Source organism: Bemisia tabaci, chromosome 2 (assembly GCF_918797505.1).
Source record: "Bemisia tabaci chromosome 2, PGI_BMITA_v3".
NCBI lineage: Eukaryota > Metazoa > Arthropoda > Insecta > Hemiptera > Aleyrodidae > Bemisia > Bemisia tabaci.
Genome location: NC_092794.1, coordinates 57088263 through 57110681, shown reverse-complemented (window position 1 = coordinate 57110681; position 22419 = coordinate 57088263). Strand labels below are relative to the sequence as shown.

The following is a 22419-nucleotide window of genomic DNA, read 5'->3' as shown; positions in this document are numbered from 1 at the left end:
AGACGAAGGCGCAATATACAGCTCGAGCCTTATCTTGAGAGCTCAGTTCTGCTCCAATTGAGCTTCAACCGAATTATCCGGCAGCCGCCTCCTCTCGGTCATCATCTGGCGGAAATAATGGTGATCCTCTCCAACTCGAAATCAACGTCTACCCTAGTGCCTGTCGAAGCCGTGTCTCTGAAATCTTTTTCCTACCGTCCGATCTGACATCGAACCCAGCAAGCAAACAAGCATCCCTATTTCTGACCAAGTAACGTTGTCAAACTGGATTTTATTTGCTCATGTAAATCCTTACGAAAAATCAAATGTCTCGGCCGGGGTATAACCCTAATACACACACACCGACATAAAAACACATAATAATCAGCCGCGTCGAAATGAAGAGAAATAATTGGCAAAAATTACATTTTAAATATTCAGGGAGGGAATTTACCCTCTACCCCATATTTTTTTGCTCCGCGTTCAATTAACTAGGCATTTTGACATTAACAAAATAATTTTCAAATATTGAGGATTTCAGAATAGTCCGGAGCCAGGAAAATAAATCTTAAAGACATCGCATCAACAATCTTAGCACTGTAATCGGGTGACGCAAAAATTAAATGCTGAGTTCGCCGCTTCTTCCCGCCAGATAATGATGGATGTGCAACTTGTTGCTCGTAAAATCAAATAAAGTTGCCTGGCGCGATGACTGATGAATTTTGGGGTGAATACTTTGTCAGGCTAGTTCTTGCAAATTAGATTAGGATTACTGGACGGTTTACGGTTGTGTTGCTTGTCTTGTGTTTCCCCGAAGTCTAGGCCGAATTCCTTCTTGGGACAAAAGGCCACTTTCAAAAGTTTGGATCAGAGTACTAAAGCAATTTCTCACTTTTTTTGTCATCAGTCATCATTCGGCGAATTTGAGCGTTGTCTTTCATACGTAAGTTTACACTACAGCAAAGATAGCAGAGCGGAGTCTCTAAAATGTATGAACCGATTATTTACCATGACACGTAAGCGCAAATCTCTATTTCGGTGGTAGAGGGGTTGTTGTTTTCTTTGTTTCATCTGACAGGGCCGGATTTACCTACTTGCCGCCCATGGGCCGCCTGTATTTTGCCGCCCCCTTCTCATTCGTATTGAAACATCAATAAAACCATCAAGTGAACGTGCCAGCGGGGGAGGGGTGCATAAGAAGCGTTTACTCGTGTTCAACACATGTTTTGGGAATGCCCTATCAACACTACTAGCAAAAGTTAAGTTTCGTAAACCTATCTCTCTGTGGACAAAGCCTTCCATTCATAAGATATGAACGAAAAAATTATGAAAGAACAAACATGAATGTGGTTTAATGATTTTAACTTCCGCCACCGCGCCGCGCAGACCGCACCGTGTTTGACGCAATGCGTGAAGTATTCACGCAGTCTTGTAGGCGCCATGCGTTTCGCGTTGACCGCACTGTGTTCGATGCCATGCGTGAAGTATTCGTGCAGTCTTGTAGGCGCTAATATGTGTTACATGCCGATCGCCGCGCCAAGTGCTTCTCCTTTTCATCTCAAGTCCTCGTCATCATTGCTTTCTGCGCCGCGCCGTTCCAGGCCAAATTGCGTGTTTGGTTTCTCTCTTAACTCGACTAATTAAAAGTGCTGTCTCTTTGTATCACTGAAAGACGACAAAATTAAAAATTACTCTACTCTCAGGAAATAAGAGATTTTGTCACCTTTTCTCGTTTGTAATTCTTTTTTTCTAAATCCGATATTTTTTTATACCTACATATAAAAAAATTGCAAAAATTTGCCGCCCTCTACGCCATCTAGATTTGCCGCCATGGGCCGCGGCCCATGTGGCCACCCCCTTAATTTAGCCCTGTTCTCTGATATAATCAATCATGTCTGATTTCAAATTAGCCTTCTAAAAAAACGTACTTTTTTGGAATTCGAAAATGGTCAACAAAGCGAATGAAACGAGGTTTTCTGTTATTCTCGCATTCGCAATTTTGGTACTTTCGTGATTTGGAAAATAATCGGTCCATATTACCTCTGGCCGGAACTTAGATTGATCTTCAAATTTTATTCCAATTTCAGATTTTCTAGGACTCTCTCCAAAATTCCGACTTTACATACCCGGAAAAATATCAAATATTGAAATTGTCACCTTCCGGTCTGAGTATCACAAGCGCCATGCGACGTTTAAAAAGTTTATTTTTTTACAGAGATATTTTCCAACGAGGCTGTCAGAAAACACTGAACTTCCTGTGTGCTGTCGATGAGATTCAGTGGAATTTTGAAACACATTCAACCAAATATTTTTCTGTACAAAAATATGATGGCGGCGGAAATTTTGAAACGTTGCATGACGCTCGTGATACATTAGCCGGAGGGTGACGATATTACCCCTGACCGGAACTTTTAGACTGATCTTCAATTTTTATCTCAATTTCCGGTTTTCTTGGCTCCCCTACAAAATTCCGAGTTTACGTCCCGGAACAATAGCAAATATTGAAATGTTTCCGGATTTGCGGACAATTTTCGACTCGACGAGGCTTAGGCCAAATATCAATTTCACCTATTTTCTTGGAATCTCTCCAAAATTCCGAGTTTACATTTCCGGAACAGTAGAAAATATTGAAATGTTTCCGGATTTGTGGACAATTTTCGACTCGACTCGGCTTAGGCCAAATATTCGAAAATAAAGGAGGGATCGAATTTTCTATTTTCTTGGATTATCTCCAAAATTCCGAGTTTACATCTCCAGAACAATAGAAAATATTGAAATGTTTCCGGATTTGTGGAGAATTTTCGACTCGACTCGGCTTAGGCCAAACATTCGATAGGAAAGGCGGGATCGAAGGCGGCAACGGAGCAGCGCGATTCCTTTTTCGCGGAATCAAATGCGAGGCAATGCGTTTCACGTAATTTCCGTGCCCGTCAAGCAGAAACGGGTTAAATGCACTCCAAGCGGAGCCAGAGCGCCGAGCCAGGACCCGGAGTAGCAACTCTAAAGCGTGGTGAATTAAAGAGGTGTGTGCAAGGCGAGTTGAAGTTCATTCCCCGGTTTTTCTTTTTCTCCCCCTTTCGAGGGCGGGGGACTGGAAGGAGCAGAATTTGCGGGTTGGCACTGACAGTTGAGAGACCCGTGGCAGACGGGTTAAAAATAATCTATTACTCGGACGAAAGGCGGAATGAGGGGTTACCTACTTCGTTCCGTTTCCGCAGGTAGGGACTCGCGAGGAAAGAAAGCTCTCCGCTTTTAATTAAATGTTCATCAATTAAGCAGTCGAGTGTCGCAGTTGAGTAATAGTCGTTTATTTGATTATTCTTAATCAAGCACATGACCGGGGTTGCCAGCCCGGGTCGCCTACCGCCTCCGGTTAAAACTGGGCCGTGGAAATTGATTAAAAATCTACCACCTAATTCCTCCTCCTCCTTCTTCACCTCCCTTCCACAATTCTCTCTCATTTCCCCCATTTCCCTTTTCCTCGACTTTTTTCTTGACCCGTTATTTCCTGCATGCTTCTCCTGCTCTTTCATTCCTCATGTCTGTCGTTTTTCCTTCTCTTTGCTCTCCTTCTCATCTTTATAGTCTTCTTCCTTTTCTACTTTTTTGCTTTCCTCCACTACTTTTTACAACTTTGGTAGTATTAATTTTCTCTTTCTTCGTTGTCATCTTTCTTGTTATCTTCTAATTTTTCTCCTTATCCTCTAATTTTCTTTTTCCCCTCTTTTTTTCTATCTCTTTCTCCTGCGCAATAATGGTTTTATTCTCATCTCTCCCTCTACTCCTCCACGTGCTCATCTTGCCTGACTCCTCCTTTCTCTTTGAATTATCTCTTTCTTGATCTTCTTTTATCCTCTGATCATCATCTTCCTCTTGATTCTTTCTTCCTCTTCTGTCTTGCATTAGCTTTCTCTCCCATGTCTATACTGATCAACTTGTAAAGAAAATGTCGGAGACGCTAAGGAGCCCTTTTAAAAAATTATGTCACTTCCATTGCTCCTCAGCGCCGCGGAAGCTCGAATTTTCATATCATTATTATCATTTTATCATCACAAGTCAAATTATCATTTTCTTCGTCGTTAGACGGCAAAATTTTTAATTCTATATTGCTTGCTAGACAGAAGAAGATGTTAATTCTACATATTTTTACAAATTATCTCGACTACGATACCAACTTATAAAAAACAATCAATCAAAATGAAATAATAGACACATAAAAATTAAAAAATAAAATGAAAGAAAATGTACGCGTCCACTTAATGGAGTTTCAATATGTATCAATGGCTTTGGAAATAAATTGAAACTTTCAACTTATTTCAGTAAGATTGTTCATCCTCTTCTTGCTCATACATCAAACAATGGATACCGTCTATCAATGACGATAAAGGCCTAGATACACACGGCGATTAATCGCCGCGATTGAAAGACGAAAGCCAATGGAGAGCCTTGATTTCGATAAATCGACGTCAATGGATAGAAATCAAGGCGCCTCATTGGCTTCCGTCTTTCAATCGCGGCGATTAATCGCCTTGTGTATCTAGGCCTTTGCGTCGTACATGCGGGGAGGGTTTCAAGGAATGCCTCACGTGTATAACCTACAAAGGGGGGAAAGGAGGAGGAGAGGGTCAAGCCAAATCTGGCGCCATGTTCCCAGTAATAATTAAAGCTGCTCGAAGCTCGAAAAGTTTAAACATTTAAGAAATTAAAGAGAAAGAGAGAGAAAAAGTGAAATTTAACTATTTTTCATTAATCGAATCGGTTAAAGCTACGTTTATTTAATAAAAGTTTTCTTGCACTATTGAATCATGGCCTTAAATGTTTTTCTCTTGTAAAAGTAGTTTACACGTTTAAAATTTACCAGAGGAGATTGTTCGTGTTTCCAGCCGTTAATTTATTTCAATAAATTGCTTTTTCTCAGTATTCTTCAATTTTGTCCAAAATTGGTAGCTCAACCTTACGTTATTTTTAAGGAAGCCTTGAGGCTCCTAACAGTTATGTATTGTGACAAGGGGAAAGAAGGGATTACGTTATTCAAGCCCTGGCCCAAAACTTAGAGATTTACCAACCATTTTGATGATGTCAGTTAAAAGTAAACACGCCAACGTTGAAACTACGAACCTCGACGCTGTGTTTCAAAATTACCGCTCCTTTGACATTTTTTTGAGAGAATATTGTTGGATATTTTTGCACATGAATTTTAGAGAATTTTTTGGAAAGGGCGGAGAAAAATCACACAAAATTTAGTCAAATTCCGGCGATCAGTTACCCTTGAAAAAAATATGAGGTGACAAGGTATATGCAACGACGCAAACCGAGATATATGTGAATTGGTAGTTTCTTATTTTTAGACTTTGGCATACTACGGGGCCGTGCACAAATTACGTAATGAAATGGGAAAAGTGAGGTCGAGGATAGCATCAGGCTACTTTTTTTTTTTACGTGTCCGTGGATAGGGGCCTACGTCACAAAAGCTCACCGGAAAAAAAACACATTGGATCTGGAGTCCAGACTCTTGAAAAAATCGAAAAGCAAGAAATACTCTCGATTCAATTGGATTTTTGCTTAAATCAAGAACCAAGCCTCTTCATTTGAGCGGATTTCCTTTTGATTTAAGGTTAAATCTGATTAAATCAAGAGTATTTGTTCTTGTCAATATTTTCAAGAGTTTGGACTCTAGATCCAATATGTGTTTTTTTTCCAGTGCTCTACGAGAGGGAGGTGGGTCGAAAAATCTCGAATCAAGCATTGTGTATTTTTTGGACGGCCCCACAATGGACCGAGTCAATTGAGAGGTCGGATATTAAATTTTTGACTAAAACTGCAAATTTTGATGTTTACTTCGTCACATTTTAAAGTTCAAGGGGTGTATCTAGAGGAAAATTCCAAGAGGAAACCAATGAAACCACCTTTAGAACCTCAAAATTTTGTATAAACGGAGTTATAATTGTTTAAAGTTTCCGAATTCCGTCCGACCTTCCCCATTGACTCGATCCACTGTGGGCCCCAAGAGCCCTTTTAGAGATTTGTCACTCTGCACTGGAAAAAAAAACCACATTGGATCTAGAGTCCAGACTCTTGAAAACATTGACAAGAAAAAGGAGTCTTGATGCAATCATATTTAAGCATAAATCAAAAGGAAATCCGCTAAAATTAAGAGGCTTGGTTCTTGATTTAAGCTCAAATCTGATTGAATCAAGAGTATTTTTTCTTGTCGATGTTCTTAAGAGTCTGGACTCTAGATCCAATGTGTTTTTTTCCCCAGTGTGCTGTAGGTACGCTCGTGCTTCTAGATGCAGATTACATCAAGACATGTATTTTTCCATACTTTCAGCAAATGCATCTCACAGCCGCACCAAATCCTTGAAATAAATCATATATTTACGTCAGTTTGAAGACGGATCATTGCGATGGAGAGTCAAGCTCGACAATCGACATGCCACTATGAGTAAAAACGACGTATCTGCTGACTGTCTCGATCATGGATATGCGCGATTCTCGGGCCGTGAGGAGTTGCTGGCCGCGTGGTTGGGTAGCTAATGAACTGTCCTGCAGGCGACGCAGCCGCGGCTCAACAGATCTCATAATTTCCAAAAACTCATCTCGTTTAAGAAAAAACACTTTCTAAGCTTCAAGGTCGAGTCTCTCGCCTCGTTATCCAGATCAGAATCTCGAATCTGCAGCTATTTTTATAAGTATATAAACGTAAAGCGTTGATCGGATACATCATCATTCAGTTTTGCATCTTCTCTCAGTTGACATCCGCGGCAGACTACACCAACCATCATGAAAACCGTAAGCACTGATAACCTTCTTGACTCTTTTTACGTGGATTTTCAGCTTTGTTAAAACCTATAGAGGAACTCGACAGTTGGACTGCATTTTGCAATTTGGAACTGTAAATTGGACGTATTTCTGCCAAATGGAACTATGTGCATCATGAAGTGAGTCCTGTTGTGCACATATTCTTATGGGTCTCAGGGCTCATGTCTTATTGCACATAGTTCCGTTTGGCAGAAATACGTCCAATTCTGGCTCTTCTTGATAAACACTTATGTGCATAGGGAAACTAATGGCACATACGTTGTTTTTAAGCCGGGCTAGAATTTATAGTTCCGCATTGCAAAATGTAGTCCAATTCGATGTTGCCATATTACCCCACGAAAATTGCAACTTTACCCGTACAAACTTGGGCGTACTCGTACCTATCTAACTGAAAATTTCACTGATTTTTCATCTGATCTCATGCAAAAATCAGAACAATCGTGGACATAGATTGTATAGGTGCATTTTTGTAAAAAATCAATTTTTTTGTCAATTTTGAAACCTTGGAATGAAGTTACGTTCCTTTGTCCGGGAAAGACAGGTTGTTTCATCGACAGATAATTTTTGAATTTTAGGAAACTTCTTAGAAATCCCTTGAGACAAATCATGTCGTAGCGCGTGAGGAATTCATGAGCAGGATTTAATCATAAAATAGCTTGAATATTTTGTTTCATAATTCCTGCCGCACTACAGCATGATTAAGCTTCCATTTACATTTTATGCGAGATTACTTCTGTCTTACTTTAACCTTTATTTTTGGGTATATTGACCACAGAATTTGATAGTTTCCTTGGGAGGCATTTTTTCTCTGTAGACCTTTTTCAATAGGTTCAAATAAAACAAGAGGAATTCTCAATTCGAGAGAGATCAGTATCGACTGCCAAAATGCCTGAATCCTTAAGTTTGCTGATTTTTGAGATTTCACGTGTATTATATTTGAATGTATTGATGAATCTATGTTTGAATGGTCTGTTGAAATCAATCTCGATTGAGATGATTTGGAATTCTATGACCATTCTTAACCAAACTTGCTTCAGTAGAGGAAACTTGCATTGATTTTTCGTGAAACGTTTAGTATATTTTTGTCAAAATTCTTGAAAAATTCGCACAAATTTCCACGAAGAGGTGAGGTTTGAGCATCACTTTGAGGTGGAATCATGAATGATTTTAGATATTTTCCATTCAGAAGAGAAGGGAAGAATGGGTTATTAGAATTTTGGAAAAAAAAGATTCATGCCATAAATTTGATGCCCATGGTCAAATCGTCGCTCCTCTGACGTAGGGGCGTATCTTTATTTCCACACGAGCCTTAGAAAGCCTGGAGTTATACGGAGCACAGGGGTCACGTGGAAATCGAGATACGCCCTTACGAGATGCGACGAAATACGTACTCGATCAAAACCACCCCCAATTTCGTAGGATTGAAATTTTGAAACCCAAAATTCCGTGTATCAAAATTATTAAGAAGGAAATTCTACCCTAAGCAACCCCCATTTCCCCCAAAACTCTTATATCCTTCTACTTAAGTTCAATCCTCTTCATTTCCTGCCCGCGCCGAAAAAAATAATGCTGATTTAACATTCTGGACGTAAAAAGGTGTGCGAGAACTCACAAATCGCTGAATTAACCGCTACAGCAGTTAGTTTTACATCTTGACATTGCTACAGTAACAGCTATAGCGGTTAATCCAGCGTTTTGTGACTTCTCGCTATTTTACCAAATCCAGAATGTTAAATCAGCATCCTTTTTTTCGGTGGAGAGGCTCATTCCAGGAGGGTTATTTATTTCACCCCTGTTTTTGTTCCCAGTTATTGGTCTCTTTCTTGGCCGTCCTCTCAGTGGCTTCCGCCCAGAAGTTCTTCTTCTCGGACGCACCAACAGCCCCCGCCGGAGTGCCCGCCTCCCTGGCCCCAGCCGCACCCGGCGGTGGCCCCCTCGTACCCGGAGTCCCCGGCGGTCCTCTCGTCCCCGGTCTCCCTGGATTCCCGGCTACCCCCCTTCAACAACAAGCCCCCGCCGTTCCCGCTAACCCCTCATCCTTCTCCTCCTTCCCTTCAAACCCCTCAATCCCCTCCTTCCCATCCCAGTCGGTGCCCACCACCCTCGGAGCTGATGGCCTCCCCATCATCCCCAAGAACTACATCCCCATCGTCGAGCACACCCAGGTCAAGAACAGCGACGGAAGCTACAACCTCCGGTAAGTTTTCTTCTTCTTCTACTTCTTCTTATTCTCTTGTGTGTATGCCGCACTAAGTGGTTTTAAAATTTCTAAGGAAACACCCATATCCATAGTAACGTTACATTTATAACATTTGGAGAATTTATTCGACTGACTTGATCATAGAGCCCGCTCTGCCGTGCTGAGGAAGAACACCGTATGAACCTTCAGGCGTTGCCAAATTTCCATTGATAAAAACCAATTTTCTGGTAAACTTTACATAATTTTCTTACAATTTTTTACATGATGTTGTCTGCAATATCATCTGAAGTTCCTGAAAATTTCAACGGAAAATATTCATAACACCCGAAATAAGCTCGACTTAGAGAGTGTGCTCAACAAAGCCAACCAAACACAAAAGCACATTCCATCTCTATCTCCTTGTTTTGTCCTATCTACAAACACAAAATTCCAATAATTGGCCCGCTGAGTCCATCAATATTTGGTGTAACGCTTTGATACAACTATACGCGCTTCTATGTCGTGCGTGTTGCTTGCTCGAATAATTGAAGGCGTTTTGATTTCTCTTGCGCTGATCGTTTTCTTATGTGTTTGTTTTTGTTTTGTTTTTGCAGCTACGAGACTGCCAACGGTATCGCCCAGCAGGAGGCCTCTGCTGTGACCCTGAACGCCAAAGGTGAGCCAATCGTGGCCAAGACCGGCAGTTACGGATACACCGCTCCGGACGGCACCCCGGTCTCCATCTCCTACATCGCCGACGAACACGGCTTCCGCGTCAGCGGCAACCCCCTCCCCGTCGCCCCCCAGCCAGTCGCCGCCCCCGCCGCCCCTGGCTTCTTCTAGACGCACCGAAATGTTGATGTAAAAATTGTAAATATATTTATTAAATAGTAAGATCTAATTTCCAGTTTGTATTTATTGGTGACCCTCAACAAATCAGCAATATTTCAGCGATGCCTTTGAAGCTTTGTCAAAGTTGTCCGTATTCCCTTCTTGGCAATACTATTAAAAACTTTTTTTCATCATCGTCTTTAGTATTTCCGATGATCGTAATTTTGATAATATTTTAATAAATGAAATCATAAATATTGAAAAAATCACCCTACACTAGGGAAAAAAAAACACATTGGATCTAGAGTCTAGACTCTCGAAAACATTGACAAGAAAAAATACTCTTGATTCAATCGGATTTTTGCTTGAATCAAAACGAAATCCGCTTAAATTAAGAGGCTTGGTTCTTGATCTAAGCTAGATTCTGATTGAATCAAGAGTACTTTTTCTTGTCGATGTTTTTAAGAGTCAGGACTCTAGATCCAGTGTGTTTTTTTTTCTAGTGTAGGAATTTATAATAAATAAATTACCATCGAAAATATTTTGAAAAATGTTCAGAAATTAAAAGGAACAATCAGCAAACTTGGCAAAAAGGCAAATTTCTAATATTTTTAATAATATTAGAAATGCTTTCGGTTTTATTGGGGAATTGCGCATTTCATTTGGATTCCACTTCCTCATTTCTATGAGTGCACGCTAACGCCCCTTAATTAATCCCATCTTAATTAAATCGACGACAAAGGTTTAAAAAAAAAAAAAAAAAAAAACCGTACTCCTATTGCAGCAGTTTCAACTCTCCGATTATGTTACAAAGATTAGTGATTTAGATATTTCCTTGAAATTTTCTAGCGAGTGAAAGAAATTCACAGGCTATTCCAAGAGAAATTGTTGATTCGTTTTCTTAAAAAGATAATCAATATAAAATATAAGCGAAAACATTCAACTCTTCAATCTGAGATACGCTTTTTTCCACTTTTGCCATTGATTTAATAGTAGCTTGTGGCAAAAGAGTTGTAACTAATATTCTTGGATAAATCGAGTTATTCGCCTTCTCAGTATACACAGAAGGGGCTTTTTTCATGCAAGAAAAAATTCATCGGTGATTTTGAAAACCAGACGTAGGATGCAAAATATAAAAATTCCGAATTTATCGGAAGCAATTCATCCGCGGGAAAAATTCCTCGTGCTATCTTGAAACAGAAATGATTTAGTTACAACTCCCTACTCTAATCTATTGATAATATCGATTTTAATTTCTGAAAGAGTGACAGTCAGAAGGGCTAAATAACATTGCAAAGTTCCATTATTTCGTTTGAGCATTTAAAATTTATTCATTTACAAAGGAGTAACAGTTGCCAACTGTCCCTTAAATTTTTTTCTGAATTTTACTTGTAATTTGAAAAAAGTTGCTGAATATTTAGCATATCTGAGTTGCTGAATATTTAGCATATCTGAGCATTCACAGAGGAGAACATAAACTTCAATTGGACGTATTTATGGTAAAAGGAACTATGTGCATAGGGTTTGCGTGAAACTTAGTATTTCTTTTGGCATAAATATGTTCAATTAAACACTGCAAAATTTCCCCTCTCATTTTGTCCTTTTACTAGGATACTGCGTTGAGCGTATCTTAATGGATGTTTCACTGATTTTTTTCTCTAACTACGTGCAAGAATCGCTAATATTTTTCAGTCAGATTCTCGGGGGAAAAAGAAATTGTCTTAACAAAGTATCCAACCTTTGGATGGACCACTGGACCAGTAGAGTTACGTTCCCTCGTCTAAGAAAGAATGGATTGGCTCTCTTAATTTCCCGCATTTGAACAAGCGCTATACAAACTTCGCGAAGTATATGTGTTGAACTGTCGAGGAAGACATTTCAGATACTTTTGATGTTCTCAACGTGAGTCTTGCGCGATTCAAACGGAGGAATATTTTCCCGGTCGCTTGTATATTTTGTTCGTGCAAAAGGCTCATTTTGTCAGTGCGCCCATTTCCCAGAACCGGTTCCAAATTCCGGAAATTTTGAGAATTTCCTAAATTTTTCCCGGAACTTTTGAAATTCCCGAAAGCTTCCGGATCTTTTGCATTTTCCGGAACTTTCGAAAAATCAATACGAATCCCGGAACTTTTGACGGTAACGAGTGGAAGAAATTGGGAAAAAAAATTTCCGGATCCCGGAACTTTTGATGGACATGGAATGGGAGCACTGCATTTTGGGGAATTCCTTAATCTTAAATTTTTGAGTTTTTTTTTCTATGAGAAGATTAACTGATTTTCGCCACTATAAGTGGAGCACCAGTTCGCCGCGGTCCGTTCCGGAATAAAATGAGTTGGGAACTAGCTCGCATTCAAAATATACATTCGCAGAGGTATAAACGGGAGTCTGATAAGCGTAAACTTGGGGGCGGGGGCGGGACGGGTCAGGGTCCGGTAACAAAGTGCGGGTATAAATATGAAATATGAGCGCGGGCTGCTCGCGGGGGAGGGGCGCGGAGCGCCGTGAGTTATATGCAAGCGGCGATGCAGGCAGGCGAAGCGTGTGGCCACTGAGTCGAAAAGAGGCGCGCGTTCGAGCGGCAAATCACTCACGCTGGCCGCTCGCGCTCGCCGTCCATCGCCGGCCCCGGGCTCGGCTCGCCACTTGGCCCTCATAAAAATCACACACGTCCGTACCTCGCTTTTTCTCGGAAACCCTATCTGTCCTCCCTCTCCTTATTTTCATCTTTTTTTATTCTAAATAAACGAACTGCTATGTAAATCAAGCAAATAGATGTAGAGTACACTGGGAAAAAATTCGCTTGGATCTAGAGTCCAGACTCTTAAAAACATTGACAAGAAAAATACTCTTGATTCAATCGGATTTTTTGCTTATGAATCAAAAGAACATCCACCTAAATCAAGAGGCTCGACTCTCCGATTGAAGGAAAAATAGGATTGAATCAAGTGTATTTTTTCTTGTCAATGTTGTTAAGAGTAGGGACTCTGGATCTAATCGACTTTTTTTTCAAAGTGCCTCTATAGAAAGAGTATGGACAGCTCGAAAATGTAGAGGTTAGATTTGATAAAGTCATGTAGCTCATGGGGCCCGAAAGGGCAGCCGCAGCCAACCTATGAACTCGAATTATCCAGTGGTACTAATTTTCACAATTCTTACTACCCGTCGTTTCTTAAATTATAAAGCACGTATGAAAGTTTGCTTTCGCATACATTTTCTCAGTTTCAAATTTCATCTAGTTTTTAGATCTAAAAAAGTCAAACGGCAAAGTTTCCCGTATTTTGTGGATTTCTAAAGAACAAAATGGTTTCGTGGCGTTTTCATCCTGGGTTTTTTTTGCACGAATCCTTTCATGGTGTAATTATAGAAATTTTGTTTCAGAAGATAACAATTGGCCGGCCAGGTTGGTCTAGTGGTCAGCGCGTCTGACTCTAGGTCAGTAGGTTCCGGGTTTAAATCCCGGTGGTGGCGTCTACTTTTCACGGAATTGACGAGTAGATCTGCTGAAACAGATTCTCCTCGGCCCTAGTCCCTGAAAATTGGAAAAGCCTGGAGCATGGAGATCCCACGATGTCGATGGACACGATGGATGTCGACAAGATCCCACGATGGACACTAAAAATTGTCTAAAGTTGGTTGAGGGTGCTAGACACGAAGCCATTAAACCAGCAGAAAAAAAAGATAAAAATTGTGAAAAGGAGAAAAATTTATATCCTCGATAAAGACCTATAAATGGTTTCCTTCTTCTCAGTTTTCCAATGCAGTTATGATTCCCTCGTATCTCACGAAAATGAACTAAACCACTCGAAGCTCATTCTCCGAAGTATTAAAATTCCCCTTCGAAAATTCACATTACTATTTTTCGACCTAATCTCATGAGAATTGATATCCTGTAAATTATGCTAAGGTCCTCTACCTCCTTAATGGTCACATGTGTGAAACGTCACTTAGAATATTATGAAAATGAAAAAATAAGAATAATAGAAAGTAAAAATGGCTTACCTGATTCTAGAAGGAGAGCAAATGATATGATAACAAAGGCTCGTTTCATATTCCTGTAGACAAATAAGAGAATATTAAAACAGCTCATAATTTCAGGACCTTATTTTGAAAAGGAGAGCTGGCTCTGACCAACCCACGTTTGTTCAGGAGAGGGTACAGGTTTCATTATACACGGCGAAACCGTAAAAATCAAGCCTCTCAAGAGGCTACTATATAGACAAGGTCTAAAGTAAAAAAAATAAAATAAAAAAAAAACTTCACGTATTTTTTCTTCAAAATCTTATAAGGAAAACGAATCGTACATCAGGAAGTTCAAAAATCAACTCCTGCATGAACGAGATATTAAAAGTATTTTTAATTTGGATAAAATGGACTACATTATGCAATTGGGAACTATAAGTTCTAGCCCGGTTTAAAAATAACGTACGCGCCATTAGTTTCCCTGTGCACTTAAGTGTTTTTTCAGATGAGCCAGAATTTTATAGCTCCAAATTGCAAAATGCAGTTCAAATAGAGGTTTGATTTTACAAATAAGGTCATTCATCGTATTTTTTTTCATTTGACTAATATTATTGTAAACTCTTACATCTTGTTCAGGAATTCATTTCTAGACTTCTCGTTGTGCGATCCGTTCTCTCCATGAAATTTTGAGGAGAAGATAAGAAGTTGTGCAATACTTTAATTTATACTTTATCCATAGGTCTGTGGCTCACCGCGTTGTTTTAAATTAAAATACTACTGTATTAGTTTTGAAGCGAATCGCCGCGCGCCAAACCATTTTGTACAAAATACTCAGACAATATTCTTGAAAAGACAAAGGAAAGCTACAAGAAATCTGTGAGAAAAAGGTCAATCATCATTCAAGAAAGTAAAATATGACGAAAAATCCTCGACGTCATCTTCTTCTTCTATACTATAAGCTCCAAGACCTCCTAATTTTGCGAAACTGGTAACGCTTAGTTCCAGCGTTCTACCGGGCCGATTTTCATGATTTTTGCGGCTATCGACGGGCAATTGTCTCTAGATAAGCCAACTCTTTTCAGATTTTCAAAATATGGCCCAGGTTTTTTTATATTACGTGGTAAAGTTGTGAATTCTCCCATTTAAACAATGTAAATTTATACTTTTTGTCATAGTTCGTTTGAGCGTCCTACCGGGCCGATTTCCATGATTTTTGCGTAAATTGACAGGTAATAGGCCCTAGATGAGCCCGCTCTAATCAGATTTTGGAAAAAGGACCCAGGTTTTTTTAAAATCACGTTATAAAAGTGAGTGAGTTTACAGAATGCTCCGGTACTGCTACCGCTATGCGCGGGAGGATGCGCAGTGGTCGAGGAGGTTGCGCAGTAGCTGTGTAGCCTGCGCATCAGCTCTACACTTAAGTACACAAGATTCGCGCATAAGATCGCACGTTGAGCGGTGGCCGAGTCGTCTAAGACGTCGAATGCAGCCACATTGTACACGGTGTGGGTTCGATTCCCGAACCGTGAAACCATTCTCCTGACTATCATTGTTCATTGTATTACTGCAATATTTCATCGAGCAGTCATTCCAAAACGCGTCCTTTTAATTTTAAAGTAATTTTAAGTAAAGTTTAAAATTGAAGTATACCTCATATCGTAATTTTTTAGGGGAAAAATAAAACTAACACTGATAGGAGGGTAAAAATAGGGCCGCGAAGCGGCCCATTGATGGCGCGGAGCGCCTTCAGGGGGTTGGGCCGCGTAGCGGCCAGGGGGCGTAGCCCCCTATAAACCGATATACGTGGGTCGTATTTTCACAACAGCAGCCATTCAGCCACATTCGGATAATCCTTCCTTTTATTCGAATATTCGCACCCGTGTGAGGAAAATCGCCGCATGAACATCCCACCATTGCCAAATTTCTTAACATAAAATAGGATTTTTCTTTAAATAATCCACTCTCACTTTAATTTTAGTAAACTTGAACACTCCAGTTAAAAATTTACGTAATTATCTCAAAAGTAGATATTTTTCAAAGCAAAATTCGAAAACTCGTGTATGTGCTGATGAGGACCGTTTTATTGTCCTTCCTTGGCACGGTAGATGGAGAGAAAAATTTAGGTAAAAGGGATGAACTTCAGCTCGCAATACTCTCACACTCTCAGTCCAGGTAACGGCAAATTTCCATCATAGAGACTGAACATTGGTTTAAAAGTGAAGTTTGTAATCAAAGATAAATACAAATCTTCGATTAACAATAAGACTTTTAATTTGGCTAATAAAAGTTTTGGCTACCCCAAGCGAGGCTGGTTCGGCTGACCGAAAACTTCAATAACCTGAACCAAATTCGTTGCCCATAGGAGCCGCAGATATTTTTCCTCTGTGCATTGATTTGAGGCATGTAGGATCCTTAACTTTCAGAGAACTTTAACTTTAACTTTTTTTTTGACATAATGCATTTTTTTAAGCTGAAGCTTTAATTTCAACTCAGGACCAGTAAGATCAGTCCTGAAAATTTCAAAAGCCAAAGCCGTTATTATGACTTAGATTTCTTGGAGGAAACAAAAGATTCGTGATTTTTTACTCATGATATCTGTCTAAAATTATAATTCGCATTTGCATGTACGATTTATGAGCGTTTTAATAGTGTTTTTGTATAATTTTTTTTGAAGAGACGGTTTATACAGTGGATGACTGAAGAAGATGTCATGTGACTCACGATAAAGACCTCAGAGTGAATCCGTTTCTCTCGGTTCTAGTCCGTATTTTTTTAAAAGTATCCAATTTCAGGGAGCGCATTCTTCTCATTGATCCTCAAAATTTAATTATTTCCAATTATTTTGATTCTGTTCGGATGCGACTCAAAAATCAATATTTAGTAGTGCTATTCTCTCAGTTTGATCAAAGATTGTCCTTGTGATCTTTCGACCCTATATCTTTTTCCTCTCGTCCGATCATATTGGATAATCGAGAATACACTGCACGGTCCCAAACCGAAAGTCGTAAAGGGAGGGAGCCGACTCAGACCAGAAATCTCACCTCCGTATCTCAAAGCAGTATAAAACTCTTTCGCCTCTAGTCTACTGAGTAAACCAGGTACGGTTGGCCGGGCAGGTAGAGAGGGTAAGAGTATCGGCTCGAAGCTTCTCAACTTCCGCGCTTTTGATTTATCCGTCAAATAAAAGCAGAAACAATAAATCCGAAATGAAATAAAAGCAGCGAAAAACTGCAAGACCGAGCACACAGGGTGATGACGAGAGGGAGGGAGGGGAGGGGAGGGTTAGCTACGGAACAGCCCAGGATTTTACGTTGCCATATAAATCATCATAACTTGAAAGCGGAAATGAAACAGACTCTATGCTTCACGCTCGCAGCAGCGTCTACAATGACAGATTACGGCGCATGCCGTCCAATTTTCATGCTAAAATAATGAAAGTGAGATTAAGTGCCGGGTTATACTGCGCTAATTTTATCACAACACGGCAAAATAAGATTATCATGCTGAAAAGCTGGGTAATTCCCATTAAAATTCCGAAATTTCAAAATCTCTGGAGCTCCTCCAGGCGCCCCTGCAGCTCTTATTCTGGCTTTTATCACCTTTTTTTTGCAATTTCTTTTAAGCATTAATCAAACTTGTGCAGATTACCTCTAAATACAGCTAAATGAGATTATGATACTGAAAAACTGGAAATTTTAGTTTGGTTACATGCAATTTTTACGCGTCAAAGGTATATTTATTTGGCTGTATCTCTTGCGTGCAACAGACCTATTGGATGTATCGGAACGTTGTAATGGAAATTTAGCATTTTTTTATGTTAAATTTCGATTGGTGGATTCCCTACTAGCAACCCGGCAACAAAAGAAAATTCTTCTTTCGGGGCATCATCCTTTATCCGGCAGGCGACAACGCTCAGCTCACCTTCTTTCTCTGCTGCTTAGCGACGTGTTAAGTTTAGTAAGTTAAGTGAAAATTCCTTAAGTCGAGCGACGCTTATGACGAACTAAGCCGGAAGTTTCTTCGGTCCCCAGACAATTCGACTTTACAAACTTGCACTATGAGTACACTACACAGTGGCTTGTTTGTAAAACAAGTTGCTCAACAATCTGCAAACAGATGATTTCAAGGGTTAATCGGTGGAACCTCTGAAGGGGAGGGTTCTATCCGTCGCTATGAAGTTAGGGAGGGGTCTCTATTTGTCTCTGATCCCACTTCTGACATTCTTTTTGGGGTAAATTGTCTGCTTATTTGACATTGAGGTTTCCTCGCCAAGCATCTAAAATACAAAAAGAACTACCGAGATGGAAAGCAGCACAAGGAGACACATCGAGGGGTGGAAAAGGCACCGACGGTGAAATTACAAAGCCAGGTTTCTCAGTTTAAGCTGATTCTTTGCCACATTGTAAGTACTTGTTTGAGGGATAAAACAAGATGGTCGTTATTTCATAAACATTTTTCTGAAGGCTATTCAAGAATGTTTTCTGGAACCTTCCGACAAAGTAATTAATAAAGAATTTAGTAAAATAATTACAATTTAATTGAAATCCCTGGTAAAAATTGGCGATAGGAGCTGCGTTTCAAAATACCATAGGAGTTCTTATAGCCGACGAAAGAAGGCTATTGAAAATCATATAGCTGGCTGTAGAAAGCGGAGCAAATCATACAGCCGGGCTATACGTAGCTATAAAAAAGTATACAGTCGGGCTATAGTTCCTATCGCCGGGCTTTACACTTTATCGCCATTGGCTATAAAAGGCTATAAGAAACTTTACAAAACACACATTATATTTTCCTTTAAAACATATTTTTTTTTCATCAATTAAAATGAGAATAGTCCATACTGAGTGTGCAAACATTTCAGAATTATGAGTTGTAAAACGCTGACTCCGCGAGGTTAAATATTAGAGCCTAACACAAAGCGGAGCGGCGACGGACTGGCGCCTACAATCCTAACAGGGATACTTCACGCATTGCGCAACGCGTGAAGTATCCCTGTTAGGTTTGTAGGCGCCAGTGCGCGTTTCGCGCTGGCTGCCGCACCGCAGCGTGCCACGGCGCTTGAAGCAACTATTTCACACCAGAGGTATTGCACAGTATCATACGAAACTGAAGGCGCTCTAATATATTAGGAATGGCAGGCATCCATCAAAAATACGGAGCTTTCCTCGCAAAATAAATCAAGATACGACGGCCCAAAAAGAGAGCAGTGTTCCAAAAACTCACTAAGTCCTAGCATCCGTAATTAGTGACGTTTAGCATACACTTTATCGCCTGGCTGTGAGGTGCTTAGTCGCCATCGGCTATAAGAGGCTATAAGAAATTGTGTAACCGGCTATAGAAGATATTGGAAATCTTACAGCCGGCCGCCGTAGGTCTATGGTATTTTGGAACACAGATTCTACTGCCAATTTTTACCAGGGTAAATCTCCCTGAATAGCAAAATGGTTTTGGCTCCCTACTAGCAACAAAAGAATTGTTAATTTTAGAGGAAAATTATCGTGTAAACTCTAATACTGTACATATACTAGGTGTTTCTAAAAGAAAAGGAGAAGTTGCAGGATTTTGAAAACACTGTATAATCGCGCTGGTTCCTTTTTGCTAAATGCTATCCAATATTCTCCAGATTTCCATTTCTTCAAACGATTTCCCTGTATTAAAAGAAGAGAATATTGATCGCCAGAGAAAAGCTGGCAATTGCACGGCGGCGCTTGTGATATTTTTCTCGAGAGGGCAGAGGAGGGGGGGGGGGGAGGTCGAGATCATTTTGACCAACAAGTGTCCCGAGCGCAATTTTCAGGGGGCAGTCATGTCTTAATTAAAAATCTCTAGCGCGTAGACGAGGACTCGGCGAGGCAACTCCACGTTCTCTTTCATTATGGTTCACTGGTGATGGGCAGAGGAAGAAAAGAAAAGAGGGAGGGGGGGGTGGAAAAAAATCAAGCATGAAAAGTGAAGAGAAGGCGACAAACGAAGGCATAAGTGGTACACTCGCAGAAAACAGTAAGTCTGTCGTTGCCGACCGGAGAGGAGTGGGGTCGGAGGGGGGAAGGGGGGCAAGGGATAGAGCTTTGAGGATCGGCGTAAGGGGTGCGGGGGGATGCGGGGGGGTTTAGGGGTCGGGGGGCGATGGCCACTTGAGCTTGACCAAAGCCGTCTCCTTGATTTGTCGCTTTTTCCTTTTCCGCTTGGAAATTTTTACGATCCGCGGATCCACCCTCCATCAAGCTCACCTCTCGCCTTTTCCCCCCTTTTTCCGCTCCGACTCTTTTTCAAAACGTCTGCTCATTTTTATTTCGCCTCCTCGCATCGTCATTCCTCTCGCTTCCGTGGCTCCCGGCCGCTTCCGGCGCACGTACCCAAATACAAATGGTTCCCCGTGTCTCATCCCTTCCACGCTGTTCGTACATAAAAAGGGAGAGAGAGGGGGGTGGATAGTAGCCACAATCAGCGGCTATTTAAAAGAGTGTCAACTACCGTGGTAGGAATGGTGCCTGCCGCGTCGGGTGCTTAAACTACCCCTTGTAATTTTACTGCGAGCGCGAACTCTGCCGTGATAGCGAAGAGAGCCGTAATTTTTTTTTTTTTTTTTTTTTTTTTTTTTTTTTTTTATCAACAACATAATTATTTACAAATTTTTCATCACTACCATGACCATACTGCCATGCTAAGGAAGAACGCCGTACGTAATTTTACCGCGAGCGTAAACTCTGCCGTGATAGCGAGCGAAGAGAGCCGTAAGTTTTTTTTTTTTTTTTTTTTTTTTATTTATTAACAACGTAATTATTTACTTTGTCACCACTGCCATGACCATACTGCCATGACCATACTGCCATGACCATACTGCCATGATAAGGAAGAACGCCGTATGTACCTACATTTTAGAGTTACCAAATTTCTCCGGATGAAAAATGCATTTTAAAGGAAAGTTGTGAATAGTTATCCTTGAAATTTTGAGATATTTTAGTTTAAAGTGGGTACACATTGACCGAAAAATTTCAAGAAAAATATCCGACTGCAGTTTTCTTGAAAATTCGTATTTTATCGGAGGAAATTTGGCGATGCCTGATGGCTCATACAGCATTGCTCCCTTAGCACGGCAGTATAGCTTATGGTAGCTGTTGACTATGTTTAATTTTTGACTAGGATGGTGGAAATAAAGTAAACGTATTATAGATTGAGGTTAATAACTAAATAAACCTATCATACCGTAAGTGCAAAAATGAGGTCTTGAAAAATGGGCTCAGTAGCGTCTGAGTAGAAAATTTTATTTTTAATTCTCTGCTCAGACACTACTGAGCCCATTTTTCAAGACCACATTTTTTGCACAGCATTTTGCATTTTGAGCTAATTAGGCGACGTGCAATGTATTTAGGCTGTTCCTGGTTAATGCCGCCCAACTGTAAAAAATTAATTAAAATGTGCCGTTGTAAAATTCGCGCTCCCAAGATATTTAAAAGTCCAAAAACGTGAAAAAAAAATCAGATATTGTTTTATTTCTTTGAATACAAACAACAGGACGTTATTATTTACATTCTTACCTGCACAGAAAATCGCGCTAATGACAAAGGATTTTTAACAATAATCCCAAATTAATTACGCTTGCTAGCTAAAACTCTGAAAAATTAAATGAGAAAAGAATAATTATGCAACTTTACCAATCGGGAATAATCGGGAGTCGTGTTTTCCGACTATCTTAATTGGACGTATATATCGACGGTGAAACTACCAAACCACGTATCTCGTTTGCGGTGTTTAAAAATCTACGCTCGCATTTTATTTTTTTGAGGTAGACCAAATCAATATCATTCCTTGAAATTTTCACAGAATTTTCTCCGCACGAAGAGGAAAAATCACGGAAATTTTCAAGACTGGACGTTAAGTAGTTTTTCATTTAAAAAATAAAGTATGACAGGAAGTCTGCGACGTCGCAAACCGAGATACGTGGTTTGGTAGTTTCACCGTCGATATGCTAAAAGGTACTATGTACATAGGGTTTGCGTGCATCATCATTCCTTTTAGCATATCGACGGTGCAAGTCGGCAATCACATAACTCGTTTGCGGTGTCTGAAAATCTCCGCAACTATGTTATTTTTTTAAAGGAGAACAAATCGACATGATTCCTTGAAGTTTTTGCAGAATTTTCCTCGTACATAGGAGAAAAATCACGGCAGTTTTAAAGAATTACCGTTGAGTAGTTCTCCGTTTAAAAAATAAAGTATGACAGGAAGTCTGCGACGTCGCAAACCGAGTTATGTGATTGCCGACTTTCACCGTCGATATATATCGACGGTGAAACTACCAAACCACGTATCTCGTTTGCGGTGTTTAAAAATCTACGCTCACATTTTATTTTTTTGAAGTAGACCAAATCAATATCATTCTTTGAAATTTTCACAGAATTTTCTTCACAGAAGAGGAAAAATCACAGAAATTTTCAAGACTGGACGTTAAGTAGTTTTTCATTTAAAAAATAAAGTATGACAGGAAGTTTGCGACGTCGCAAACCGAGATACGTGGTTTGGTAGTTTCACCGTCGATATGTCCAATTAATGTACAGGGTTTTGCAATTGACTATCAAACTCGTCGTCCTCTAGATGGATGAACGTAGCTATATTTTAACGTTGTAACATTTCCATTTGCAATTATT

The 22419-nt window shown here is 40.1% G+C and overlaps 2 protein-coding genes across 4 annotated transcripts in view; one reads left to right on the top strand and one right to left on the bottom strand.

Moving 5' to 3' along the window:
- The window catches only part of LOC109030152 (cell adhesion molecule Dscam2), a 96135-nt gene that overhangs the window by 70709 nt on the left and 3007 nt on the right, over positions 1 to 22419 (bottom strand). For all 3 annotated transcript variants that reach the window (XM_019040977.2, XM_019040978.2, XM_019040979.2), the window contains exon 2: positions 13811 to 13863. In XM_019040977.2, the coding sequence (XP_018896522.2) occupies positions 13811 to 13863 (53 nt within the window). The remainder of the gene's footprint in view (positions 1 to 13810; positions 13864 to 22419) is intronic.
- Positions 6684 to 9881, top strand: LOC109030154 (uncharacterized). The gene is made up of 3 exons (XM_019040982.2): positions 6684 to 6771; positions 8610 to 8998; positions 9595 to 9881. Exons 1-3 carry the CDS (start codon positions 6763 to 6765, stop codon positions 9821 to 9823), a joined length of 627 nt encoding a protein of 208 aa, XP_018896527.2. The 5' UTR covers positions 6684 to 6762; the 3' UTR covers positions 9824 to 9881.